The 23,570-nt window shown below is 45.2% G+C and overlaps 1 protein-coding gene across 1 annotated transcript in view; it reads left to right on the forward strand.

The window, feature by feature from the left end:
- Positions 1–15,428, forward strand: part of LOC137436348 (serine/threonine-protein kinase VRK1) — a gene marked incomplete at its 5' end in the record, with an annotated part of 53,216 nt that extends 37,788 nt beyond the window's left edge. Inside the window, 2 exon segments of the mRNA XM_078769202.1 lie at positions 198–390; positions 15,125–15,428. Coding sequence (XP_078625328.1) covers positions 198–390; positions 15,125–15,198 — 267 coding nt within the window.
- Between the last annotated feature and the right edge of the window lie 8,142 nt (positions 15,429–23,570).

Here is a 23,570-nt window from a genome sequence, read left to right on the forward strand (position 1 = left end):
AAAATGCATGTTGTTGTTGTTGTTGTTGTTGTTGTTGTTGTTGTATGTTAAAGCTGCACACAGAGAAACGATCCCTTATATAAAGGGAGGGGTGCTTTGCACTTCCCTTTGATTGGATGAGTATGTTCCTTGGACGAATACCCTGTTCCTTGACTTTTGTATGGCTTTCATGTTTATGAGTATTTTATGCTTTGCAGAAACGTACACCTCGCAATGCCAGTTTGGATGGCGTCTCAGCAGATGTGGTGGATGCTTCACCGCCAAAGAAAGGTGCAAGAGGGAAGAGAAAAATGCAGGAAGATAAAGCAACGGAGACGCAAGAGGAGGATAAGCCGCCTGCAAAGCAGAGCCGTCAGGTTGCACCGAGGGGAATGTCTCTAAAGAGCAGAGGTTTGTTGTTTTCGTACGTTAGCTTGATGCTTTGCTGCTGGGCCTTGTTAAAGCAAAGAGCTTTTAGTGTAGCTTCGTATTTGTAACACTTGCGTTGCTTTGGTAAATAAGTGCTTTCTGAACTTAGCCTTTAGAAAATGGTCGATAATGGAGTTGGACAATGGATGCTATTTTATTTTATCTTTTCCTTACTGTTGCATTCCGACACCTCGTCGATGCCAGCAGCTGAGTTTCAGGAGTAGTTTCTCGTAAATCGTGAATTTTGCATGTTATTAAAAAAAATTAAAAAAATTCCCTGTGACATGTCCCAAGTCCACAAGAACTTCGCATTGCTGTTGCTGTTGCTGTTGCTTGTTGCTGTTGCTTGTTGCTATTGCTTGTTGCTATTGTTGTTGTTGGGTGTTGTTTTTTGAAATGTGCACCCATTGGTCGGACAGCTGCCGGACCACACCAACATCTATCACTCGAGTCCACCCACTATAGCACCGAGACAAAATGATATGGCCTCGATCTTGGTTTTCTGGTGGGCCCAACACATTTGGCCTCTGCTGATTAAACACTGCCTGGGTTTATTGCATCAGACTTTCATTGGCTGTGTTTGGGTCGAGTGTTGTTCATAATGAGGGAGCCAAAAAAATCTAATCTTATGTCGAATAATAGTAGTTATGTCAAGCCAGTCAGAACGCACGTTAATGAAGCGTTACATTCTTATACGCAATCAAGTATTACCTTGTGCAAATTACGAAAAAATAAATGCATAATTTTTGAATGACTCCGAATCAGGGTTGAGCAATCTTATAGTGTGATGAATCATCTCGTTCTGATATAACCGTGGGGAGGGTGACATCGATGAGAGGTGTCGAGTTAATTATTTATTAAAGGCCCGCTCCCGTTGTTTGTGTCCGTGGCCTTGTTTGCCGGTGGCCTTGTGGCCTTGTTTGCCGCTGTGGTCTTGATTAGCGGCTGCAGTCGTTTGCCGCTGCGTTTGCCGCTTTGCCTCCTCGACCTTGGCCTCGTACTCGTCCCTTCGCTCCTGCCTGGCATGGCTCTGAAGTACTCCGCCGCAAGGCTTCTTCTGCTCAATACCCGCTCCACCCCATCATGCATCTCTGCCATCAAATCAAATGGACTCCTCCGACGACCCAGGTACATTCACCGTGGCTCCGGTCGCAAGTTTGTTTATTTGCAATCACTATCAGGTCACTCCATCCCCGTCCTCTGGTCGGCTCAGCGCACTCTCACTCTTCGTCCCAGCGCACCTGGTCACAGCAACCCACACGATCGCACCTCTTGCCTACGAACCCTGGCTAAATCACCTGAATTCATCCCTGCTGTTCAAAACAACATCAAGCTCACCCTGTTCAACACCCGGTCCCTCAACAATAAATGCCTCATCCTGAACGAATACATCCTGGATAACAAACTGGACTTTCTCTGTCTCACCGAAACCTGGCAACAACCTCTGGACAACTACACACTCAACCTCACCACACCCAGTGGATATTCCTACGTCAATAAACCACGCTCGGAGGGCCGAGGTGGTGGAATTGCCGTTATCCACCGTCAAGACATCAAGACCAACCTCATCTCCATCTCATCTGCTCCATCATTTGAACACCTGGCTTTAAAACTCTCTGGTCACACGCAGTCAGTCATGGCTGTCGTCTACCGCCCTCCCAAACCACACCCATCATTCCTGTCTGACTTCTCCTACTTTCTGACCCAGCTATGTTCCCTCTCCCCCTCAATCCTCCTCCTTGGTGATTTCAATATCCACATGGACTCCACTGACTCCACAATAACCACTGACTTCACTGATTTACTCACCTGCTTTAACCTCACTCAACATGTCGACTTTCCTACCCATATCCGTGGTCACATTTTGGACCTTGTCTGCTCCACTGGATTAAATTTGCACCATCTCTATGGCTCCGACCTCACCCTCTCTGACCACTTAGCCATCACTCTGACCATCAACATCCCCGCCCCAACACCAAGGCATTATCGCACAATCAACTTCCGTAAGCTAAACGCTCTTTCACCTACCTCATTCTCATCCACCCTCTCTGAAAAAATGTCCACTTCTCCCTTCATTGACCTCCACACCCCTTCCGACCTCACTGACTACTACAACCACACTCTCTCCTCCTGCCTTGACCAGCTTGCGCCTGTAAAAACCAAAACAGTTTCTTTCACCCATTCTGCTCCCTGGTTTACCCCTGAACTCCACCTGATGAAAACTCGTGCTCGCCAACTTGAAAGACTCCGCAATAAAACGGGTCTCACAGTTCACTCCCAAGCCTACAAGGACCACATACAACACTACAAAGATGCCCTCTCCCGCGCCCGCTCTGCCTACTACTCTCAAATTATCCACTCTGGCTCCGGAAACCCAAAAGCACTCTTCTCGACAATAAACAAACTCCTCCGCCCCCTGAACACCACCACCCAGTCATTCACAGTAGACAACTGCATCTCCTTCCTCTCTTTCTTCCAACGCAAAATTGACAACATCTACAACAGCTTGACCACCACCGCACCCGCTCCCCCTCCAACCACCTGCCCCCCCTTGTCCTGCCATCCCCTGTCTCGGTTCTCCCCAATCTCTCCTACTGACCTCTCTGAACTCCTCATAGGAATGAAAACTGCCACCTGCACTCTTGACCCCATCCCCTCCAGCTTTGTCAAAGCCTCCCTCCCTGCTCTCTCTCCACTTATCATTGCAACAATAAACTCCTCCCTGTCTACAGGCATCGTCCCACCTTCCCTCAAAATTGCTGCTGTTACCCCCATTCTAAAAAAACCTGGTCTAAACCCTGACACCCTAAACAACTTCAGACCCATCTCCAACCTACCCTTTCTGTCAAAAGTTTTGGAACGCGCTGTAGCCACTCAACTCAAACATCATCTCTCTGCCAATAACTTGTATGAAACATTCCAATCCGGATTCCGCTCCAACCACAGTACTGAAACTGCTCTCCTCAAAATCACCAACGACCTTCTCCTCTCCTCTGACGCTGGTAACCTCAACATTCTCGTCCTCCTCGACCTCAGCGCTGCCTTTGACACCATCGATCACACTATCCTCCTCACCCGACTTGAATCCACCTTTAACGTCACCGGCACTGCCCTCTCTTGGATTAAATCATACCTCTCTGACAGATGCCAGTTCATCTCCATCAATAACTGCAAATCCCCCACTGCTCCCCTCCCCCAAGGTGTCCCCCAAGGTTCAGTTCTTGGCCCCCTCCTCTTCATCCTTTACCTGTCCCCGCTCGGTCACTTAATCCGCCGTCATGGTCTCCAATTCCACTGCTTCGCCGATGACATCCAGCTTTTCATCTCCACCAAGTCCGTCTCCACCGACACCCACTCTATCCTGACAAACTGCATCACTGAAATAAAATCCTGGCTTCAAATCAACTTCCTCAAGCTTAACTGTGATAAATCTGAAATAATCATCATTGGCCCAAAAACGCTCACAAAATCCACCCATAACTTTGCCCTCAACATCGACGGTATCCCAGTATCCACCTCCCCTCACATCCGGAATCTTGGCGTCATCTTTGACCAAACCCTTTCCTTCGACAAATACACTAAACAGATCACAAAGTCAGCCTTCTTTCACCTGAAAAACATTGCCCGTCTCCGCTCATCCCTCTCCTCCACGGCTGCAGAAACCCTCATCCACGCCTTCATCACCTCCCGTCTGGACTACTGCAATAGCCTCCTCTATGGTTCACCCTCAAAAATCACCAATAAACTCCAATACATTCAGAACTCCGCTGCCCGTCTACTCACTCATTCCCGGACCCGTGACCACATCACCCCCGTCCTTTACAAGCTTCACTGGCTCCCCATCCCCCAGAGAATCCAGTACAAAATCCTCCTCTTGACATACAAAGCCCTCCATAACCTGGCCCCATCCTACCTGGCTGACCTCCTCTCCAGACACACTCCCACCCGCAACCTCCGCTCTGCTGGTACCAACCTCCTGACCCCCTCCATCCGGACCAAATTCAGATCCTGGGGGGACAGGGCCTTCTCCATCGCTGCTCCCACCCTCTGGAACTCACTACCTCACACCATCAGAGACTCCTCCTCACTCACCACATTCAAAACATCACTAAAGACCCACCTGTTCAACGCTGCATTCAACATTCAACCCACAGCATTTAACCCCTGACTATCTCTTCTCCTTCTCCCTCCTTTTGCTTTAAATATTTCCCTATTGATTCTTGTCTTGTCTTTTTGATTCTTGTCTTATATATATGCCGTATATCGCTGCTGTTTGTTTTCTTGATTCTTGTCTTTTTGCAATTGTTGTTTTCATGTATTGTTATGCATTATGTTTCCACTCTGTCAAAGCGCCTTTGGGCTTCTGGAAAAGCGCTATACAAAATAAATGAATTATTATTATTATTTAATAGCGCATTAAATGGGTGTTTCCCAATTGCCTGTGCATCTTTTAAGAGTGCTTTAAATGCACGTTTCACAATTGGCCTATTACTGGATTTTGTCGCAGATTGTGATCACAGTGCGGTCATTCTTGTTTAACTAGAACGGCATGTAGTAGAATGCACACTTCTGCCTGGCTGAACGGTTTTTGTTGTGTAGCCAACTGATTGGCTGGGTCTGGATCTGCATCTGTTCCTGAACCAAAATCTAAACAGCTTGTTCTTGTCACTTCACCCAACTCATCAGCCAAATTTTGTCTGAAATTAAATATCGTGTTATGCAATAAACTCTTAAATGTCACGATAGTTGAAACCAAGGTCCTACTGGATAGGGGGGTTAGGTTCCTGGGCTTTGAGAAAATATCGAGGGAGGGTAGCAGCTAACAATAAACACATCCCAATTGAAATGAGCATGTCAAATAAATAAATACATACAGTATGAAACAAGACAGCATCTCATAATTCAAAGTCTGTTCGTATCTGCTTTGTATTCAGTCAACTTCTTCTTCCGTATGCTAAACATGATGAAAACAGCCAAAATAAAAATTCAAAAGAAATTGACGATTTTATGCGACCATGACCTATTTGACCTCAAAATAAATAGGCTCCAGTGACCTAATATGCAAACCCTGCTGAAATGTCAAGTCGATCGGATGGAAATTGACGATTTTATGCATCCTTGACTTTTTCTTTTTTTTTGGAAAAAAAGATCGAGGCTTGTGTCCGAGCGAACATCAATCAAAAAAAAAAACCGACACACAAGACATACAAAAAAGGGAGCGAGAGACAAGATGGTGAGAGAGAGGGAAGCACACAAGTACAACAGCAGAGAACAGGGACAACGGAATATCTGTCGGAGGGAGAGGGCTTGGGGGGAGGAGGCATGGGGGGGTGGGGGGGGGGGGAGTATAAAACACATGGACACTGCTGGAACTTCCAGCAAAGAAAAAAAGTCGGTATTTCAAAAAAAAAAAAGTGGATTTGGGGTGAAATAATGGGGGTAGAAGAGAACAAGGTTTTGGATGGGGGAAGATAAGAGATGGTGGTGAACAGCTATTTTAAAGACCTGGAGGGAGGAGTGGGATTGAAGAGAGTGAGGGAGTTTGTTCCAGAGGCGGGAGAAAAGAGGAATGAAGGAGTGAAGGTGAGCAGAGTCTTAATTTTGGCAATTTCACCATAAGAGGGTTGCAGGCAGATCTTCTGCGATCTGTAGGAATATTTGGGGGACAGAGAACAGATGGAGCTGGGGGAGCAAGGCCGGATAGGAGTCGGTAGAAGACAAAGACCACCAACCTGCCTGCGGTGAGTGAGTGAAAGGCAATCAGAGTTAGCTTCATCGCGGGAGATTCCAATGATTCTGAAAGCTTTGGTTTCAACAGCGTGAAGACGAGCCAGGTGTGAGGCAGGAGCACCAGCCCAGAGGGGAGAGCAGTATTCCATTGAGCTGCGGATGAAAGCCTTGTATGTGGTGAGGAGCTCAGGTGTGCCGAGGAAGGACTTCACATGACGGAGGATGCCCAGTCGGTGACTGGCTTTGGAGGCCGGATTTGAAATGTGGTTTTCCCAGGAAAGATCATGGCAGATAGTGAGACACAAAAGCTTGAGTGACAGAACTTCTTGGAGAGGATTGTTCAGAAGGTAGATGGGAAGGTTGTCCAGTCGGTCTTTTCGGAGAGACATCGTAAGAGTGAGATTTGTCAGGATTGAAAGACATGTTCCACTTGTTTGCCCAGTCTGTGATTTTTGTTCAGGTCTGCAGAGAGTGAGGAGGCTGCAGACTGCCGATCTGAGGGATGAGGAATGGGGCGGCAGAGTGTGGAGTCATCAGTAAAGAGATAGAGAGGATTTTCAAGAGAGTCAGAGAGATCATTGATGAAGACCAGATCCTCTGTTTTACCTTTTGATTAAAAAAACAAAAACAAAAAAAACAATTGGCTTATAGTTTTTGATTGGTGAACCAATTGAGTGACCCAATATGCAAATTTTTTATTTTCAGGTCAATTGAATAAAGACTAACGATTTTATTTGACTTTGACCTTTTGACCAAATTTCTCATTTGTCTTCTCCATATTCTCATAATAAAACTTGAAATTTTAATGACAAAAGCTCAATTGGTGAAGAGGTTACACTTGCATACACACACATACGCACACATATAGATGGAGGTGGATACTTTGAGTCTCCGTTCCAATCTCGAATCATCAGGTATCCTCCGTTCCATCTCCTGCACCCACTCGTGTGTGGAGATAGCATTCAACAACAGCAGCTTGCATGCACATATACACAAATATACATTTCAAAATGTTTCCTCAAAATGGAAACATTTTGGTCAAAAAAAATCCTCAAAATGTTTTACAAAAATGAATGCATCCTGGGAATGTAACTGTCGAGACAAGGAGGTAGCGACCTGATGGAGCTCAACAAAGTGCACAGAATGATAACTGTAGGATTAGCCGAGTACATGAAAAGTACAAGAGACTACCGAATCCAATTTGTAGGCAAACATGAAGACGGCAAACCAAAGAATGTATCCCTAACCCACCGAGCAAAAAACATTCCAAAGACAGGTGCAAATGGCAGATGTCACACAAGAAAATGAAACAACAAGGAATACAGCCCAAACAAGAAGCTTTGTGAAAGTTTGACCAAAAGGCTGGATTATTTAAAGGAAGTTAAGGGACAAGCGATTCCTTATTGACTTGTACAGTCATTTCTGCATGTTCTGGTGTTTTTTGAGTAACAGGTAACATGCTTTTTTAAGCCTAGTGTTGGCTTAGCGGTTGGGGTGCTGGCTTGGGATCCTAGGATCCTGGGTTTGAATCCCGGTCGATCGCTAAATTAACACCAGGGGGGTTGACTCAGCCTGTCATCCTTCCGAGGTCGGCAAATTGAGTACCAGCTTGCTGGGATGAATGATCCCGGTGTGTACCCCGGCTTAGAATAGGTACACCGTATCCCTTGCGCATCGTAAGAGCGTGACCAAGGGTTGGTGTCAGGAAGGGCATCCGGCCATAAAAAAAAACATTGCCTCAAACAGGGAACCATGATTGTCAAGGGGCCCGCAAGGCTAACCCCTGCTCTTGCGGGGAAAATGGCCTTAAAACGATCATTCATTCATTCATTCATTCTGGTGTTTTTTAATGTACGGTTCTACTGCAAGGAAAACAAAAATGTTTAAAAAATTGACTTCGCTCGTTGTTGTTTTTTTTGCCCCAGAGTGTATTTTATATACATTCCACCTCAGCTTTTGATTTGGGCTTTAACCCTTATTTGTCTTGCCCATCCCCAAAGGGACTAGAGAGGATATTGTAATCATTTTGTGTGTCATTGAGTGAGTGTGCGAGTGCGCATACATATCAATTTTAATGTGACGATTTGTTCATAATCTGATTTAGAACTTCATAAATGAAAAGATCGAACACAATCGATATGTATCAGTAATACTCTGCCGTTAAAAACCTCTTTCAATTTTTTTTTATGCCTCTGCCAAAGAAGTTGCCTTAGGCATTATGTTTTTGGGTTGTCCGTCGGTGCATCCACGATGGGTTTTCATTAAAGCGATAACCTAATCTCTATTGCTCAATGGAATACTGCTCTCCCCTCTGGGCTGGTGCTCCTGCCTCACACCTAGCTTGGATTCACGCGGTTGAAACCAAAGCTTTCAGAATCATTGCAATCTACCGCGATGAAGCAGTTTGTGAAGGCCTTTCTCTCTCTCACCGCAGGCAGGTACATGGTCTTTCTGTCTTCTACCAACTCCTATCCGGCCTAGCTCCCCCTGCTCTGTCTGTGCTCTACAACACAACAACATGCATTTTAAGGCCATTTTCCCTGCTAGAGCGGGGGTTAGCCTTGCGGTCCCCATGACAATCTTCTCCATTTTGCCTTATTTTCTGCATCTCTCCTTGTTAACCCCCTTGCCCGCATTTCTTCTTCCACCATCTTCAGCCAAGTCTTTCTCGGTCTTCCCCGTCCTCTACTTCCTTCTACATTCATTTCCATCACTCTTCTCAACCAGTCACTTTCATCCTTCCTCAACACATGACCAAACCATCTCAACCTGTTCCTCTTCACAGCATCCATCACAGGCTCTATTCCCATCATCTTTCGCAATTCATCATTTGTCTTCCTCTCTCTCAATGATACTCCGCACATCCATCGAACCATTCACATTTCCACCCTTTCCAGCCTTCGTTGCTGCTCTATGTTCATTACCCATGTCTCGCTCCCATAAATCATAACACTTCTCACACATGCAGCATACACCTTTCCCTGCAGCTTCAACGACACTCCCCTCCTCATCAGCACGCCACTCAGTTCCCGAAACTTCTTCCATGCACATCTCACTCTAGCAACCGTTGCCGAGTCTAATCCACCTTCTCCATTCAGCATGTCTCCGAGGTAGCAAAATGTTTTCACACCTTCCAGCTTCACTTCGTCTCCAAGATCCAACTCAACATGTGCTCACAACACAACAACTGTGCTCTGTTCCCCAAATATTCCTACGGATCGCACAAGATCTGCCATCAACCCTCTTCTGGTGAAACTGCCAAAATCTCGGCTCTCTGCTCACCTTCACTCTTTCATTCCTCTTTTCTCCCACCTCTGGAACAAACTCCCTCACTCCCTTCAATCCCACTCCTCCCTCCAGGTCTTCAAAACAGCTGTTCACCACCATCTCTTATCTTCCCCCATCCATAACCTTGATCTTTTTTACCCCTGTTAATACACACCAAATCCACCTTTTTCAATCTGATTTCATTCCTGAAATTCCTAGTCATGTTCACTTGTTTTATAATGTGTACCCCCTCCCCCTTCCCCCACCCCAGCCCTCTCCCTTCCTCAGATCTTCCGTTGTCCTTGTTCTCTAGTTGTTGTGCTTTTGCGCTACCCTCTCTCTCCCCCTCTTGTCTCCCACTCCCTTTATTATATGTTTTATGTGTCATTTATGTTTTTTTGTGTTTAATATGTTGGCTCTTACACGAGTCTCGACTTGATATGCAAAATAAATAAATAAATAAAAGACCCCGGGCTTTCCCACCTGGCAGCATGGGGCCCACAAGTTCCACCAAGGTGCAGAGCCAGGGCAACCGAATGCACGTCGAACAGCATGACACCGACCACCATCTTTTCCCATAAAATCTGCCATTTTCAGATCAGTCTTTACTGTCTTCAAAACTGAATTCAATAGCACCTGGTCCTCTCCGTCCCAGGCGAGGGGAGGCGGCACGACCGGCAAGTCATGCTGCCTCCTGCGCCGCCATCGTGTGTGTGTGTCCGTGTGTGTACATTGCAACAAAGCATTTATTAATTTGTAATAATAATAGTAACAATTATAACAAGAGTAACATCATTTGGCAATAATAATAACGAACATATAACACCACCTCCCCCTCTTCCCCACCACACCCTGGCCCAAACACATCAGGGTTTGGTGAAAGGTAAGCTAATGATCAAGCAGTGCTGCAGGCAGGTATGCTACAAGGCCGTGAATACCAATGATAATTTGGACCAATGGGCCCACAAGTGTATCAAAAGTCCTGGAAAGGTATGTGGTATTCAGTATTCATTTATTTCATGATTTAAAAAAAGTTTACTAATTGAAAATATTCTTCCCAGCAATGGATGTTCAGGTGAAATGAAAAAAATTCCCCCAACTATCACTTTTTGTTTGTGTAGTTTTTACAGCGCAGCTCATAGGGCAAAGCCATCCAGACCAGTGTTTGTCTGCCTGTATGCATGTATGTCCTCCTCCCAAACGTACACCAATCAGAGCTGAGGATCTGGTCACATCACAGGAGTGATGTGATGTCATTATGGCGTCCGACGGCTGACTCCACACACCACCATTTTGATTCCGATGCCGTTCAGGCCGAACATATTGTTGAACCTGTCATATTCACAATCGCCATGCTCTACCTTTACATTTTTCATTCAGTGTGAAACACAAACAAACCGATTGTTAAAATGATCATGAAATATCGAAAGCATCGGTGTTACAGATCTTCCGACAACACAGTACGTATCGGCCTTAGGCTTCATGCCTTCATGCGTCGCCTTCAGGCGTCACCTTCAGGCCGCTTCGGACAAATTAGCCCAGGTTTCCTTGTACAGTAACATCATCTTCGTAATAATAATAATAACGTTAATAATAATAATAATAAAGTAAATATTATTGTAACGCTGCAATCCCTTTGTTGTGACTGTTTCCTTTTTTTCACAACTTCTGCAGTTTCACCCATTAAATTCGTCTGTGCCACCAAGTGGGGTTCGGATTATTATTTATTCATCCTTGGAAATAAGTTTGCGTGTCTCCACATCCATCTTTGTGTCTGTTGCCTCGCTTGATTTGTTTCCGTTTTGCATGTTCCATCCACCTTTCTCACCATACTCCTCATAAATAAACCCGTATAAAGGCAAGAAACGTTTTCCATCTTCTGCCTCCTGTGTGCCGCTGCCAAATTTGATTAATTTAGGTGACATGGGGAAGGGTATAGTTGTCGGTTAACCCTCTGAGTACGGGAATTTTTTTTTATAAAAATACCCCCGGTACGGGATTAATTTGGCGTTTTGGTACGGGAATGCAACCACGTACTGACTGACTATTTATAGGTATAGTTGATGACGTGTAGTAACGTCATCCGTACACAAAACTTTTTCGCGGGTTGCGGCACTGGACGTCATCCGTACTCAAAGGGTTAAACTGAACGCAGTGGATAGCAACCTTTCGGCCGTTCGCGGGATAAAAGATCCCAGCACAGACGGCCTGTGTTATTCGATGCTGTGTGACACAACAATACATACACACAAACACATACATGCACACAAACACATACATGCACATGTACACATACACATGTATGCACATGTAAACACATACACATACACAAACATGCACATGTACACACATTCACATACATGCACATGTCCACACATTCACATACATGCACATGTACACACATTCACATACATGCACATGTACACACATACACATACGTGCACATGTACACATACACATGTAAACACATGCACATACACATGTGTGCACATGTACACACATTCACATACATGCACATGTACACACATTCACATATATGCACATGTACACACAAACACATACATGCACATGTACACATACATGCACATATACACATACACATGTATGCACATGTAAACACACATACACAAACATGCACATGCACACACATTCACATACATGCACATGTACACACATTCACATACATGCACATGTACACACATACACATGCATGCACATATATACACATACATGCACATATACACACATACATTCACATGTACACACATTCACATGTACACACATACACATGTACACACATACACACATGCACAAATACACACATATACACACACATGCACATGTACACACATGCACATGTACACACATGCACACATATACATATACATGCACATACACAATCATGCACATATATACATAGACATGCACATATACACACATACATGCACATATACACATACACATGCATGCACATATACACATACACATGTATGCACATGTAAACACATCCACATACACAAACATGCACATGTACACACATTCACATACATGCACATGTACACACATACATGCACAAATACACACATGCACACACACATGCACATACACATGCACATGTACACACATGCACATGTACGCACATACACACACATGCACATATACACATACATGCACATACACAATCATGCACATATACACACATACATAGACATGCACATATATACACATACATGCACATATACACATAGACATGCATGCACATGTGAACACATACACATGCATGCACATGTGAACACATACACATACATGTACACATACATAAACATGTATATGTACACATATTCACATACATGCACATGTACACACATACACATACATGCACATATACACACATACACATACATACACATATACGCACATACACATACATGCACATGTACACACATACATGCACATGTACACACATTGACATGTACACACATACACACATACACATACATGCACATATACACACATACACATACATACACATACATGCACATATACACACATGCACAAGTACACACATGCACATGTACACACATGCACATGCACATACACATACATGCACACATACACACATGCATGCATACATGCACACATACATGCACACATGCACATACATGCACATAAATGCACATACATACACACATACACATACATGCACAGAAACACACATGCATAAGGAGGTCGCACTCCGTGGTTTATTGTCTGAGCCTCTGGATTGTCCGTCTTCCTTGGTCTGTTGTCCTGCAGTTAGACATACGTTACTGAATTGGTGTTGTACGTAAATGTTGTGGCAGTCTTGCTCATGGCAGATGATGTAAAAAATACTTTCTAGCCTCTTGCCACTATGAAGACATCAAAATAAAATTTCTGTTATTCTCCTCCTCTTCCCTTTTAAGGAAGTAAAATTATTTCTTCAGGATCAGAAATTGAACATGTGATGTCCCGTCCCCATACCCCATACTCTACCCCTCCACGTGCCCAGCATAGTCAACAGCCCAAAGCCGCATGCATATACACGTAATGGCCCCAAAATAATTTCATACCGGATCTTGGTGGGGCAGTCGTACAATGGATTGAAGAGTAACAGATATTTAAAGAATTTACCTGGAAAAAAGAGAAGTCCCACATTTTTTATTTTTTTTGGTATACTGAATCGAGGCTCGTGAAAGAGCTGACATTTACTTCACAAACAAATCAACCAGACACAAAATATACAAAAAGAGGGAGCGGAAGACAAGAGAATGGGAAGCACACAAACACTTGAGAGCACACAGCATTTAAGAGCACAGAGATGTGTGGGAGGGAGAGGGCTTGGGGGGAGGAGGCGTGGGAAGGGGGGGGGGGGAGAAGTATAAAACACAAGGACACCAAGGACTTCCAGGACAGAAGTTGGTATTTCAAAAAGTGGAATTGGGGTGAAATTATCGGGGATAGAAAAGATCAAGGTTTTGGATGGGGGAAGATAAGAGATGGTGGTGAACAGCTGTTTTAAAGACCTGGAGGGTGGAGTGGGATTGAAGAGAGTGAGGGAGTTTGTTCCAGAGGCGAGAGAAAAGAGGAATGAAGGAGTGAAGGTGAGCAGAAAGTCTTGATTTTGGCAGTTTAACCATAAGAGGGTTGCAGGCAGATCTTGTGCGACCTGCAGGAATATTTGCGGGACAGAGCCCAGAGAGAGCTGGGGGGGCAAGGCCAGAAAGGAGTCGGTAGAAGACGGAAAGACCACCAACCTGCCTGCGGTGAGTGAGTGAGAGGCCCTTGGAGATAGCTTCATCGCAGGAGATTCCAATGATTCTGAATGCTTTGCTTTCAACAGCGTGAAGACGAGCTAGGTGTGAGGCAGGAGCACCAGCCCAGAGGGGAGAGCAGTATTCCATTGAGCTGCGGATGAAAGCCTTGTACGTGGTGAGGAGCTCAGGTGTGCCAAGGAAGGACTTCGCACGACGGAGGATGCCCAGTCGGCGACTGGCTTTGGAGGCCAGATTTGAAATGTGGTTTTCCCAGGAAAGATCATGGCAGATAATGAGACCCAAAAGTTTGAGTGACAGAACTTCTTGGAGAGGATTATTCAGAAAGTAGATGGGAGGGTTGTCCAGTCAGTCTTTTCGGAGAGACATCGTAAGAGTGTGAGATTTGTCAGGATTGAAAGACATGTTCCACTTGTTTGCCCAGTCTGTGATTGTGTCCAGGTCTGCAGAGACTGAGGAGGCAGCAGACTGCCGATCTGAGGGATGAAGAATGGAGCGACAGAGAGTAGAGTCATCAGCAAAGAGATAGAGAGGATTTTCAAGAGAGTCAGAGAGATCATTGATGAAGACCAGAAAAAGCACAGGGCCCAGAACACTGCCTTGGGGAACTCCAGCCTGAACAGAAAGAGGAGATGAGAGAAACCCATTCAGGGCCACACGTTGACTATGACTAGAGAGGAAGTCCTCCAGCCATGCGTGGAGATTTCCATGGATACCAACAGAGGAGAGTTTGGTGAGCAGAGCGGGGTGCCAGACCGTATCGAAGGCCTGTTTCGTGGAAGTGTTTTCAACGTACACGTACTTTGACTTTAGAAGCTGAGATTTTCATGACCAGCCACAAACGTTTTTAAAATAGCCTTTGTAATTTGATAATAAAAGTTTCACAACACTACATATTAATCATTGATAAATAATTATTTCTACAGGAGGCAGGAGCAACTGCAGAGCCACTCCGGAGACCAAAAAGAAAACTTCTCCAGCCAAGGCACGTTCCAGATGAAACAAGTTCCAGATGAAACATCCGATATGGCACCACAACCGATATGGCACCACAACTGTCCGATTCTTTGATTTTTTTCTCACATTACACCGACGCAGTTGTGCATTTGAAATGGTGTTTAATAGATAGTTTCTCTTGTTGTAAATGTCTGATGTTTTAACCTGAAAGCCTCTTCATGTGATGCTTTCTACACATAATATTAAACAGACTTTGCATTTTGTTAATTTCAACCTGCCGTAGCCGTGCTTTTGTTGGTCGGTGTCATTTTTTTTCTTTCATTGTCAACAGTTGAAGCTTTTTTTCCAAGTCTATCGTGTCCAAAACGTGAATTCTATTTCATCAACACAACCGCTCATTGTGCAATCCAGGAAGTTTGTAAGTACTGTGCTAGTTCACTTGTTTAAAACTCAAAATCATGTGGAACGCTGTAAGGAATTGCACCATCACGACCTTGATGAGGGTTCATGGTCTAGCAAACATGTGTTAATAAGTGGAAGTTACGAGAAACCTCGATGCAGGAGGAGCTATTTGGCCCATTGTGCCTTTGTGCCACCCTCATGCGTGTGTGCGACCACCGTGCGTGTGTGCCACCACCGTGCATGTGCGCCACCACCGTGCGTGTGCGCCACCACCGTGCGTGTGCGCCACCACCATTGGTGTGCGCCACCATCGTGCGTGTGCGCCACCATCGGGCGTGTGCGCCACCATCGGGCGTGTGCGCCACCATCGGGCGTGTGCGCCACCATCGGGCGTGTGCGCCACCATCGGGCGGGTGCGCCACCATCGTGCGCGTGCGCCACCATGTTTGAGGTCCATACCGTTTATGAAGAGAAAGGGGGAGCATCGGATACAGAACGGGGGGAGAGGGGTAAGATGTGGAAGAGGAGGAAGAGGTAGGGAGAGCTGTTGAAAGTGTGTCAGAGATTTCTTAATAGCTCGGGGAAAGGGAAGGCTGGGGTGGACAAAAGGTTTGATGGTGATTGGATGAGGCACAGTGAGGTTATTTGAGGGGGGAAAGAGCGAGGCAGAAGGTTGGGGGAGATGGAGTTGAGAGTTGGAAGGGAGAAGAAGCGCGGAGGACGCTTTGAGGAGGAGGGGTGAGAGGGGGGGAAATGGAGGAAAAATGAGGGTGGGGAGATTATAAGGGGAGGGGCGAGGGGGGAGTTTAGGAAGGAAGGGGGGGATTTGAAAGGGATGGGAGATGGGGGTGATTTGAAGGGGGGGGAGTTTAGGAGGGGAGGGGCGAGTGGGGGGAGGGGAGGGGTGAGGAGGGAGTTTAGGAGGGAAGGGGCAAGGGGGGAGATTTGAAAGGGATGGGTGACGGGGAAGATTTGGAGGGGAGGGGTGAGTTTGGATGTTAGAAAGTGTTGTACGATTAATGGGAAACGAACATTTATTGCAAAATGAGTTTATTGTGACCTTTCGAGTCAGAGATATGTTTAAGGACGCTTGGGGGGGGGGGGGGGGGGCGTATGAAGGTGAGTTTCGGGAATGCAGAAAGGAGGAACTGTAAGAGATGGAATTTTTTTTTGGAATGAATAGATTTGGTGAGCAAGTCGAAAGCAACCTTTTAAAGAAGAAGAAGAAAAAGGTGTTATAATATATGACAGAATACAGCACTTCTGGGGAAAGTTTAAACATTTTAAAATCGAACAGTGAAAACTATCTGGGGAATGGGGTGAAAATGGGGGTGAAATGGCGGTGAAACACATGGTCGAAGAGCGAATGAACGAAAAAAGAACAAACAAGGAAATGTTTTTGTTTTTTTGGGAGTTGAGATTTTAAACAAGGAAGTATTTATGGGGTGAAAAGACTGGGAAAAAACTGAGAGAACGAGAGTAGATGGACCACAATCGACCGCTGAGAGAAAACAAAGCCTCAAGGTAGGAAGCTTAAAGAACTAGGCCGCCAATAATGCTGCACAAAATACTCGACTATTTTATACAGGTATGAAAGATTAACACAGAGAATCTTCCTTGGGACACACTATAGGTACACACACGTAAGATAAATACAGCTTTGACAAAAATACAATTGTGAACAATTACTTAACTTCGAGCGTGCGTGAAGAGCGTGGACAGCTTCGAAAAACCGTCGATGGGATACATCATTCATGTGGGATACATCATTCATGTGTGGACTCAGTTAAACACCTTTATTAGCTAAAGATCACTGTGGCCAAGCTAACAGCCTACCTAGGGGCCAAGCAAGTCGAGACTGGTCACACCCGTTAACCTGTGCTGGAGGTGAAAAGCATAGAACACGTCTCAAGGACGTCGAGTTTCCTCAAAATGTCTCAGCTTCTAGGTGCATTTTTGGGTAAAAGTTGGGAACCTCACTTTTTAACATAATTAGGGTATGCTGAATTTGATTAACCCGGTTCCCAAGCCGAAGTTTGAGTTTTTGACCTTTTAATTAGCGTAAACAAAATTGCCGCCAAATTGCCATTTTTTAACATTCTTTGGACAAGCATTTATATGTCATGTATACTCGTATACAGGCAGCTCTTTGTTGTAATCGAATCTATGTGGTAATCGATCTAATCTTCATTCCAGTGCAGCCCACAGTTTTATCTTACTATAATTCACCAAATGTCCGTCGGTCTGTTCGAAGGTACCGTAAAAACTGCTGAACCGATCGCAAAGATATTGTTGCGGATCTCAAACGTCGGCTCTCCCCTTATCAAGGGGGGCGGAGGGGGGGGTTAATCCCCTTGACCTTTTATCTTGCCGACGCGAGTCCAGGAAGTTATAACGTCCTTCCCGGCGCGGCGTTAGGTAGGGTTTGTTAGGCCTAGGGGTTCACTACTACCTAATTACTAACGCCGACCGGAAACTAGGGAATAACTCCCGCTCGAACCACGGATAAGATGGGATAGCCGAGCGGATAGCAATCTGCGATCCGAGCTGTTAACAGGTGACCAGACCCGATTATAGCGGTTGCGATCGTGCCACGCTTACCCAATTGGAGAAAAGACTGATGCGATCGGATGGAGAGGAAACCAAGAAAATAGGAAGAACAAAGCAATTTATTACAAATGTACAAGAAGGAGAAGGAGAAGGAGAAGAGGAAACGAAAGAAGGGAATGTACAAGGAAGAGGAAGAAGCAGTTACACAGGGCAGCCTTAAACAGTCTTATCTTATTCCCTGGACAAACGGGCATGTCTCACATACACACTCACACGGGGATTGTAGATGGTAGGGTGGAACAGGTTGATGGTCACCAGCACGTCCAGGCTCCAATCCGGTTCCGGTCCAGCGGACGAAACCCGGCAGGCAGCTCTTCAGTGTAACGCGAATGGACAATTATATCACGGGGGGGGGGGGGGGGGGGGGACGGAAGGCTGGTGTCCTGGCGGCGTGCGTAATAGTTGCACACTCGCGCCAAACGCCCTCTCTCCGAGGTCCTGCTTTGAGCTTCCAATGCCAACGAGCCCTCTCTGATCAAGCGCGTGTGCCCACGAGTTCGTTGTTATGTGTGCTCTCCCAATACGTCCTGTCAACACCAATCTTTCAACGAGTCCTCTCAAGGCGAGCTCTTCTCATCAGTCCTGTTGCCAAGCGCATGTACCCACAAGTCCTCTTTAATGAGCGCCGCTGCATAAGTCCTGTGAAAGGGCTTTGTGTTCGCGCTTTTATAAGTGAACCAGCGATCGCTCCGCCAGCCCGAAAGCCACGCCTACCAGGCGATCTTACTTCAGCCCTGGTTGGCTGGTCATCGCTTACCGGCCCTGCCGTGATGGTGGGTTGACGTGGCCACACCTCCATTCTTGTGCTCCGCCCCCTTTTTCCGGGCCTCACCTCGTGGCTTATGGCGGTGTTGAGCAAGCTCACGGGCAGCGAAGGCTGCTGCTGCTGGCCGAGGAGCGTACCAAATTGGGAGGGCCGTGGGTTACAGACAGGAGGGCGCGTAATGGCGTCGCATGGAGAGGGAGGCTGTCAAAATGGACGGAATGGGGCCTACTCCTTATTTGATTGACACAACGCAGATTCAACTATTGGAAACATGGCCTTATCTATACACATACTAATGAAATAACTGAAGTCCTATGGTGACCTACGTGTTGCTTGTGGCCTATCTATGGGGTGCTACCTTTAACCCTTTAATGATGTCATATTTACAAGAGTGTGGGTTCTCAAAACCACAACAATATTTTGGGTGGGTAATCCTGGGACCCCTGGGAGTAAAATAGGCTATTTAGTTTTCCCAATTTCAGCTTTGGTCTCCGGCATTCTCAGGTTTGGACTCCCCCCCCCAGCATTCGCGTTCGCATAACGTTCATTGTGACGATGTTCTCATTGTGATGATGTAGGTGTTCACGGTGGTGTTTGACGTGACGGTGTGAACATAATTTCGTAATGTTTTTCGTTTCGTAATCCTTTAATGAACGTATAATGTTTAATGCCCTTCGCTGTCCGGGGCCGCACGCGTGCTACACTGGACGGGCCAGTGTGTACCTTGCCCTTCGCCTTGAGGCTCAGGTAAACCGCTGAGTTCCATCCGTGATGGGGACTGGGGCTTGAGACAGTGTCCCATGAACGAGGAATTCCCAGTAAGCGCGAGTCATCAGCTCGTGTTGACTAAGTCCCTGCCCTTTGTACACACCGCCCGTCGCTACCACCGATCGGACGGTTTGATGAGATCCTCGGATCAGCCCCTACACGGGCTGTTCTCGGCTCGTGCCAGTGTGCCGTAAAGATGAGCGAACTTGACTGTCTAGAGGAAGTAAAAGTCGTAACAAGGTTTCCGTAGGTGAACCTGCGGAAGGATTATTATCGGGACAACATGAGAGCGAGCGAGACGTACGTGGTACGTGATCGTCCATGTACTGTTTAGCCATGTACTGTTTAGATTTTGATGATTTGCGTGTGATATGATTCAACGGATGTTTATATGAATCGTTTAAAATAAAAAAGCCTTCAATTTCTGATATTTTACCTTTTCATTTGGGCTTCCCAATTGAAGCCCCGCCCATAGGGTGGGTACTGTTGCTCGTTATACAAATGTTAATATATACCTGTAGTATATATTTGAGGCTAATAAATCTTTCTTTTTAGTTGCAGGTGACGATGGATCCAGTAGTTACCTTGAAGAGGCCTTCGTCTGTGGGTTACAGCTAGTGTATATTCTGCCAAACCCATTAAGCCAGAGTTCCTCGAAGTGAAGCAAGTGATCATGGACTCAGTACAGTAAGGACTGCTGCATGTAGCTGGAGGAAGCTAAGGGACTCGAAGAATATCGATTTGATTGATCTTCTTGAAGATGTGTTAGATTCTGCTGCAGCCGTAACTCATGTGTGGCACAGAATGTGCTGTGCTCACTTCACGGACAAGAGTAAAATTGAACGCCTCTAGAGGACTCAGGCAGAGCATTCGAAGGAGGAAGCAAGTTGCAGTAGCAGTGGTATCTCAGGTGGTGACGTGCGTTCATTGCGAAAAGGGGTGCAACCTGTCAACTGGAACGTATGCATTTTCTGTCAAACCACTGACATGAAGGCACGGCTGAGCTCAGTAATGACAAAACAAATGAGTGATCAAATGATTCAAGCTTCTCATCTTGACTGCAAAGTCGGCATTCGCTTGGCTGGAGAGATTGACTTAATCGCAGCTGAGGCAAAATATCACCTGACTTGTCCAAGAGCATTCACCAGATATACCTCTAAAACAAAGCAGGAATCAGCCAATACAGACCTTGCTATGATATGGCTATGTAAGGAGCTCCATCAAACAGGTGACAAAGGGCACGTACTTCTCCTTGACGATGTCTGGGAAAGGTATAAGGAGCTGGCTGATGAATCTTCAACCATGATTCAACAGTCCTAGTTTGGTAAAACAACATGTGTGACATTCCTGAATGTTTGTGCTTCATGGCCATGTATACTTAATTTTAGAATAAATGGTTGTATGAAACATTGTCTTCGAAACCATTTCCTATTTTATAGTGTCCAATTTCAATATCGGTTTGAATGTCTCTTTCAATGTCACCAACCATAATATAGACTGGACTGATTTATGAAAAAAGGCCATGTATAACCTTCTGGGTGCATTTTGTGGTAAAAGTTGAAAAGTTAAACAAAAAGAGCTGCATGTATATACATGATGTACAAATGCTTGATCAAATAAATTGTCCAAAAATGGCAATTTGGTGGCCATTTTTTATGCCACATAGAAGGTCAAAAACTCAAAATTCGGCTTGGGAACCGGGTTAATCGAATTCAGCATGCCCTAATTATGTCAAAAAGGGAGGTTCCCAACTTTTACCTAAAAATGCACCGAACATTCACATTTCTCAGAAATCTGTCTCCTCATCTGACAATAGACGACGATCACGTGGAAATAGTGGAAAGTTTTTCATATTCCTGGGATCGACATGTTCAGATGAGGAGACAATCACATGGAAATAGTGGAAGGTTTTCCATATTCCTGAGATCGACATGTTCAGATGAGGAGACAATCACATGGAAATAGTGGAAGGTTTTCCATATTCCTGGGATCGACATGTTCAGATGAGGAGACAATCACATGGAAATAGTGGAAGGTTTTCCATATTCCTGGGATCGACATGTTCAGATGAGGAGACGATCACATGGAAATAGTGGAAGGTTTTCCATATTCCTGAGATCGACATGTTCAGATGAGGAGACAATCACATGGAAATAGTGGAAGGTTTTCCATATTCCTGGGATCGACATGTTCAGATGAGGAGACAATCACATGGAAATAGTGGAAGGTTTTCCATATTCCTGGGATCGACATGTTCAGATGAGGAGACAATCACATGGAAATAGTGGAAGGTTTTCCATATTCCTGGGATTGACATGTACAGATGAGTGGAAATAGTGGAAGGTTTTCCATATTCCTGGGATCGACATGTACAGATGAGGAGACGATCACATGGAAATAGTGGAAGGTTTTCCATATTCCTGGGATCGACATGTTCAGATGAGGAGACGATCACATGGAAATAGTGGAAGGTTTTCCATATTCCTGGGATCGACATGTACAGATGAGGAGACAATCACATGGAAATAGTGGAAGGTTTTCCATATTCCTGGGATTGACATGTACAGATGAGTGGAAATAGTGGAAGGTTTTCCATATTCCTGAGATCGACATGTTCAGATGAGGAGACAATCACATGGAAATAGTGGAAGGTTTTCCATATTCCTGGGATCGACATGTACAGATGAGGAGACAATCACATGGAAATAGTGGAAGGTTTTCCATATTCCTGGGATCGACATGTACAGATGAGTGGAAATAGTGGAAGGTTTTCCATATTCCTGCGATCGACATGTTCAGATGAGGAGACGATCACATGGAAATAGTGGAAGGTTTTCCATATTCCTGAGATCGACATGTTCAGATGAGGAGACGATCACATGGAAATAGTGGAAGGTTTTCCATATTCCTGGGATCGACATGTTCAGATGAGGAGACGATCACATGGAAATAGTGGAAGGTTTTCCATATTCCTGAGATCGACATGTTCAGATGAGGAGACGATCACATGGAAATAGTGGAAGGTTTTCCATATTCCTGGGATCGACATGTACAGATGAGGAGACAATCACATGGAAATAGTGGAAGGTTTTCCATATTCCTGGGATCGACATGTTCAGATGAGGAGACGATCACATGGAAATAGTGGAAGGTTTTCCATATTCCTGGGATCGACATGTACAGATGAGGAGACAATCACATGGAAATAGTGGAAGGTTTTCCATATTCCTGGGATTGACATGTTCAGATGAGACAATCACATGGAAATAGTGGAAGGTTTTCCATATTCCTGGGATCGACATGTTCAGATGAGGAGACAATCACATGGAAATAGTGGAAGGTTTTCCATATTCCTGGGATCGACATGTTCAGATGAGGAGACAATCACATGGAAATAGTGGAAGGTTTTCCATATTCCTGGGATTGACATGTACAGATGAGTGGAAATAGTGGAAGGTTTTCCATATTCCTGGGATCGACATGTACAGATGAGGAGACGATCACATGGAAATAGTGGAAGGTTTTCCATATTCCTGGGATCGACATGTTCAGATGAGGAGACGATCACATGGAAATAGTGGAAGGTTTTCCATATTCCTGGGATCGACATGTACAGATGAGGAGACAATCACATGGAAATAGTGGAAGGTTTTCCATATTCCTGGGATTGACATGTTCAGATGAGACAATCACATGGAAATAGTGGAAGGTTTTCCATATTCCTGGGATCGACATGTTCAGATGAGGAGACAATCACATGGAAATAGTGGAAGGTTTTCCATATTCCTGGGATCGACATGTACAGATGAGGAGACAATCACATGGAAATAGTGGAAGGTTTTCCATATTCCTGGGATCGACATGTTCAG

This window comes from Myxine glutinosa, unplaced genomic scaffold, assembly GCF_964187855.1.
Source record: "Myxine glutinosa unplaced genomic scaffold, kmMyxGlut1.1 SCAFFOLD_1675, whole genome shotgun sequence".
Lineage (NCBI taxonomy): Eukaryota > Metazoa > Chordata > Myxini > Myxiniformes > Myxinidae > Myxine > Myxine glutinosa.